General features: G+C 17.8%; 3 protein-coding genes across 3 annotated transcripts in view; 2 read left to right on the top strand and 1 right to left on the bottom strand.

Moving 5' to 3' along the window:
• Positions 1 to 741: 741 nt before the first annotated feature.
• Positions 742 to 2,545, top strand: PGSY75_0424100 (reticulocyte binding protein 5; the record flags this gene model as incomplete). The annotated part of the gene is made up of 2 exons (XM_018784284.1): positions 742 to 805; positions 1,029 to 2,545. 2 exons carry the CDS (start codon positions 742 to 744, stop codon positions 2,543 to 2,545), a joined length of 1,581 nt encoding a protein of 526 aa, XP_018643446.1.
• Positions 2,546 to 2,665: 120 nt separating this feature from the next.
• On the bottom strand, positions 2,666 to 4,313 carry PGSY75_0424000 (exported protein (PHISTc); the record flags this gene model as incomplete). Its single annotated transcript, XM_018784283.1, has 2 exons — positions 2,666 to 4,057; positions 4,230 to 4,313. The coding sequence occupies 2 exons, from the start codon at positions 4,311 to 4,313 to the stop codon at positions 2,666 to 2,668; spliced, it is 1,476 nt and encodes a 491-aa protein (XP_018643445.1).
• A 2,427-nt stretch (positions 4,314 to 6,740) lies between these two features.
• The window catches only part of PGSY75_0423900 (putative protein, unknown function), a gene marked incomplete at both ends in the record, with an annotated part of 498 nt that continues 292 nt past the window's right edge, over positions 6,741 to 6,946 (top strand). The window contains one exon of the mRNA XM_018784281.1: positions 6,741 to 6,929. Within this exon, the coding sequence (XP_018643444.1) occupies positions 6,741 to 6,929 (189 nt within the window).

Genomic DNA, 6,946 nt, shown 5'->3' with positions numbered 1-6,946 from the left:
TAAATAAATGGCCTTATTTAACAAAATATTTCAATTTTTTCTTTATTTTTTGAAGAAAAAATATACCAACAAAAAAAAAAAAATATATATTAAAAAATATATATATATATATATTATATAAATTAATTTTGAAATGTAATTATCAAATTAATTGTATATAAAAAAAAAAATATATATAATAAAAGATTTTAAGCTTTTCAAAAATATATACACACATGCATATTACGGTGTAAAAAAAAATAATGGTACTAAATTTAAGAAAACAAAAAAAAAAAAAAAAAAAAAAATTAGGTACCCATATAAACTTCATTTTTATATAAGAAAAAAAAAATATAATCACGATAAAATATTTATAAAAAAAAAAATTTATCGAAGTTTATATAATTTTTATTATTTTATTTTTTATATATAAAATAAGTTTTTACACAAATTAAACAATGGTAAATGTAGGATTGTTCTATATAAATGAATAAATAAATAAATAAATAAATATATATATATATATATATGTAATTTTTTTTTTTTTTTTTTTTTTTTTTTTTCAAATTTATATTATTAAAAAATATGATTTAAAATAAATTCATAAGATTTCTCCATTAATTTAAAAAAGGTGGTTATGTAAAAATTAAATGTTCCAAAAAAATAATAAAAAATAAATATATACATATATATATATATATATATATATATGTGTGCGTTGAATAAATTATACACCCATGAAGAATTAAGTCACATAATAGAATGATAAGAATAAAAAAAAAATTAATTTTGACCATTTTATATATTCATCTGTTTATATTAAATAGTAAAGAAAAAAAAAAAATAAAATAAAATAAAAATATATATATATTAAAAAAATTATGTAAACATATTTATGAGGTCATATGACTCTATGACAATGATAATTATGACATCATATATATATATGTAGATATATAAATAAATACTTATATATATATATATATATATATATATATATATTTATATTTATATATAACATGTTAATTTTGAATTTACTATATGTACAGGATTAAGTTTTGAAAATGCAATAAAAAAAACGAAGAATCAAGAAAATAATCTGACATTACTACCAATAAAGAGCACTGAAGAAGAAAAAAATGATATAAAAAATAAAAAGGATATCAAAAAAGAAATTGATAATGATAAAGAGAATATAAAAAGAAATAATACTACAAATCATTCAACATATATAAAATCATATTTGAATATAAATGTAAATGATGGTTTAAAATATTTGTTTATGCCTTCTCATAATTCTTTTATAAAAAAATATTCTGTATTAAACCAAATAAATGATGGCATGTTAGAAAATAAAAAAAATGATGTAAAAAATAATGAAGACCATAAAAATGTGGATTATAAAAATGTTAATTTTTTACAATATGATTTTAAAGAGTTATCTAATTATAACATTGCAGATTCTATTGATATTATACAAGAAAAAGAAGGACATTTGGATTTTATTATAATACCTTATTATATTTATATAGATTATCACAAACATATATCTTATAATTCTATATATCATAAGTTATCTACATTTTGGAAGTATAAAGATGTAGATGCTTTTATTAAGAATATAAATGAAAAATATGATCAAGTGAAAAGTAAATGTAATGATATAAATAATGATTTAATTGCAACTATAAAAAAATTAGAGCATCCTTATGATATAAATAATAAGAATGAAGATTCCTATAGATATGATATATCTGAAGAAATCGATGATAGATCTGAAGAGACGGATGAAGAAATCGAAGAAGTAGAAGATAATATACAAGATACAGATAGTAGTAATACTCCTTCAAATAATAAAAAAAATGATCTTATGAATAGAACGTTTAAAAAGATGATGGACGAATATAATACAAAAAAAAATAAATTAATTCAATGTATAAAAAATCATGAAAATGATTTTAATAAAATATGTATGGATATGAAAAATTTTAGTACAAATCTTTTTCAACAAATTTCATGTGATAATATTAATTTCTGTGATACAAACGGAATCAAATATCATTATGATGAATATATAAATAAAAGAATATTATCTATTAAATCAATCAACTTAAATAAAGACATATCAGATATGACAAATATTTTACAACAAAGTGAATTATTATTAACCAATTTAAATAAAAAAATGGGTTCCTATATATATATTGATACAATAAAATTTATACATAAAGAAATGAAACATATTCTTAAAAGAATCGAATATCATACAAATATAATAAACGATAAAACAAAAATTATTCAAGACAAAATTAAATTAAATACATGGAGAACATTTCAAAAAGATGAATTATTAAAAAGAATTTTAGACTTATCAAATGAATATTCTTTATTTATTACTAGTGATGATTTAAGACAAATGTTATATAAAACATTCTATTCAAAAGAAAAATATTTACATAATATATTTCATCATTTAATTTATGTACTACAAATGAAGTTCAATGATGTCCCAATTAAAATGGAATATTTTCAAACATATAAAAAAAAAAAACCACTTACACAATAAAATGACAAAACATAGTATGTATATAAATATATAAAAATATATATATATATAAATATATATATTTTTTTTTTTTTTTATTTTGTTTTATTTTATTTTTTTTATATATATATATCATATACTCTAATTAGACAAACCATCACTAATTTTTTTTTCACATTTATCTTTTAATTGACTTCTTATAAGTGATAATCTATTTCTACATTCTTTTATAAAATCAATAAAATCTTCTTTTGAAACATCTTCATCACTTAATAAATTATTAAATAAATCATTATAAGTTCCAGATGCTTGTACTTGTATCTTACCAACACCAAAAACACACGTTTCCCATAATTCTTCTTCCTCTTCTTGAATATCATCAATATCATCTATTAATTCTTCATATAATTTTCTTAAATCATATATAAGATATAAAAATTTATACTTTTCACTCTTACATAATTCATTCCATATATCCTGCATCTCTTCAACTGAAAGAATATCATTTAAGTTATTAATCATATTATCAATTTCATCATCTGATAAAATATTCAACGCTTCATTTATATCATTATTAAAATCCTCCAGGCTAGATATATCATTTGAATCGCTATATTCATCCATATCATTTCCTAATAATTCGGAAGATTCTATATTGGTACTTCCATTTGAATTAGTATCATCATTGGATAAAAATGTGTCATTTGATTTTTCAGACTCATTTGATTTTTCTTCCTCTTTTTTTTTTCTTTCTTCTTCTAATTTATTTTTTTCTTCCTCTTTTTTTTTTCTTTCTTCTTCCAACTTATTTTGTTCTTCCTCTCTTTTTTTTCTTTCTTCTTCCAACTTATTTTGTTCTTCCTCTCTTTTTTTCCTTTCTTGTTCTAATCTATTAATTTCTTCTTCTCTCTTTTTTCTTTCCTCTTCTCTCCTTTTCTTTTCTTCTTCTTCTTTTCTTTTTCTTTCTTCTTCTCTTTGTTTTCTTTCTTGTTCTAATCTATTAATTTCTTCTTCTCTTTTTTTCCTTTCTTCTTCTCTCCTTTTCCTTCCTTCTTCTTCTCTTCTTTTTCTATCCTCTTCTCTTTTTTTCCTTTCCTCTTCTAATTTATTTTTTTCCTCTTCTCTTCTTTTTCTTTCTTCTTCTTCTCTTCTTTTTCTTTCCTCTTCTCTTTTTTTCCTTTCCTCTTCTAATTTATTTTTTTCCTCTTCTCTTCTTTTTCTTTCTTCTTCTGGATCATTGTTTCTTTTTTCAAATCGTTTATATAAAGGTTCTCTCAAATGGTTTCTTGAAACATCGCTAGCATTATTTCTTGACACCCCGTCTCTTAAACTGCTTTTCTCTTTGGATTCCATAGTATTATGAGACCCTCTGGATGTGTATATATCGTTTCTAAATTTTGAATCATATGGATTGGATTTTAATTTATTATTAAATAAATTGTTGTTTCTAGTATTGTTGGGTTCTGACAAATTTCTGGACCACAAACTATTAACACATGATCCACTAGAACTTTTATGGTATGTGGTAAGCTCCTAAAAAAATAAAAATATATATATATATAAACATTCATATATTTATATGTTTATATGTTTATATGTTTATATGTTTATATTTTATCCTTGTGCCCATATTATTTTCATTGATATGTCTATTGCACACCCAAACAAATTTTCTCTCTATCTTTTTTTAAAATTTATTATTTACCTTGACAAAAACGTAAAAAACACAGACAAGCAGAAAAACACACAAAGATAAATGGGGGCGGTGCCTCAAACAATTACTATACATATTTTTTAAATACAAATAATATGATAAGTTTAAAAGGTTAATCAAACAGATAAATAATTCAAAAAAAAAAAAAAAAAATAAAATAAATAATATATTTTATACTGCTAAATAGGAGGTATTATATATGTATATCTTTATATATATCTTTCTATGTAGATATATATATTATTAAAAGATATGATCAATATTGTTTATACATATAACATATATTCTTTCAAACTCAGGAATAACATATAAATATATATATATAAATATATATATATACAAATGTCACACACAAAAAAAAAAAAAAAAAAAATTATTAATATGAAGAATAATTATTATATATATATATATATATATATATATATATATATTATAAACACTCAAAGGTTGTTATTACAAAAAATGTAGAAAATTAATTATTAAATATTACAACAATATAAAAAAAACCATAGTTCCTTCTTTTAATTTGTAAAATATTTATATTATATATTACTACTATATATATGATGTGTTCTAAATATTGTTAATACAATATATTGCTTTATGAACAAATATAATATTGTATTTATCAACATATACATATATATATATATATATATAATACAAATTAATTAGATAGAATATTATATACTAAAAAACAAATGATCAAATATATAAATATATATATATATATATATATATAATATTTATTATTTATATTCAAGTATATATATATTTCCCCTTATTATAATATAATATCTATTATTCTTATATTTGCCTATATAAAAATTATATATTTCTTTTATTTTTTTATTATATCTTAAGTAATATATATATATATATATATAATATTGTTGTTTTATTATTATTATTATTTTTTTTCTCAACTGTTAAAATATACCTAATATAAAAAATAATAAATAATAATAAATAAATCCGAATACTATTATTCATTTATTATGACCTAATAAAAGCTGATCTAAAAAGTAAGGAAACGTTCCTAGGATATAAGAGCTACTTATATTACATATAAAAAAAAAAAAAAAAGAAAAAGAAGAAGAGATATTTTCCCATTATTAACATTTTATAATTTTACATATATAAAATTAAAATAAGAAAGTATATAATAAAATAATTATTATATGGAAATTATTTATTATTATTTTTTTTTTTTATATGTTATTCATTTGTTGATTCATTTATTCATACATTTATTCATTCAATCATTTATTCATACATTAATTCATTCAATCATTTATTCATTTAATCATTTAATCATTTAATCATTTATTCATTTAATCATTTATTCATATAATCATTTATTTACTTATTTATTTATTTTTAAATATTAATTATTATTTAAGGCATTTTTTAAAAGAATTGGGGCCTCTCTTGATAACTATTAAACACATTTAATATTAACAAAAAAACATGAATAAAATTTTATATGGAATAAAAAAAAAATTATAAAATGCCCTTCGTTTGATAAATATATATTTTTTATATAACATTATTATTAAATTTTATATATAATTTATGTAATGGGTATAAAAAAAATATATAATCTTTTGTTCTTCACTATATATATATATATATATATATATATATTTTTATATGATTAAATAAAAATTTTATAAATGATAGGTCTTCTGCCCCCCAAAATAAAAAAAATTATAAATATTATAATTATATATTATAATTTATAGGTATATATACAAAATAATATTTTTTTTCTTTTTTATTTTACAGCCAACATATAAAAAAAAAAAAATATATATAAATATATTATATATATATAATATAATTTATTTGTTTTATTTTTTTTACTCCATATATATAATTTAAAAATATATTTATATATATGCTTTAAAAAAGCCATGCAACAAAAATAACAAGAAAAAAAATGTGGTCTTCTAAATTATATATTATAATAATAATATATTTCATATATATATTAGGTTTTTAAAAAAATTAATTCAATATTTAATATTTCATCGGGTTGTTAATTTTTAATTATATTATATATATATAATAATATATAATTTATTTATAGGACCGTCCTTTAAATATATATATATATATATGTATAATATTAACTATATATTTCTTATTTATTATATATTTATCTTTATATTTTTATTTTTTTATTCTTAAAAATATAAATATATCAATATATAATTATATTATATATATATATATATATGTAGACTCACCAAATAGGTTTTACTTATAAATATTCTTATATCTTTTATCATATTACTTTTTTTTTTCCGATTTGTTAATTTTATATTAATTTATTTTCTACAAATTTTAGATATTTTTTACTACTCATATTTAATTATGTCATAAGGCAAAAAAAAAAAAAAAAAAAAAAAAAAATCGGTTTTTTTTTTCTTATAATTTTATTTTCTTTTTTATTATTTCATCTTTTTTTTTTTTTTTTTTTATGTCTCATAAAATAATATGAGCGAATTAACATCGGTACCATTCCATTTGGTACCAGTTTCTAAAATTTTAAAAGTATTAGTACCTTTAATTACAAAAAATTATTTTGGATTATCATATTTAGATGATGACATACCCCATATATATTTCTGCATTTTATTTGCATTTGGATTTATAATTCAACATGGATTTGGCCTTCTAGAAAAGGTATAAAAAAAAAAAAA

Source organism: Plasmodium gaboni, chromosome 4 (assembly GCF_001602025.1).
Source record: "Plasmodium gaboni strain SY75 chromosome 4, whole genome shotgun sequence".
Classification (NCBI taxonomy): Eukaryota; Apicomplexa; class Aconoidasida; order Haemosporida; family Plasmodiidae; genus Plasmodium; species Plasmodium gaboni.
This window is presented reverse-complemented; position numbering and strand designations above follow the sequence as displayed.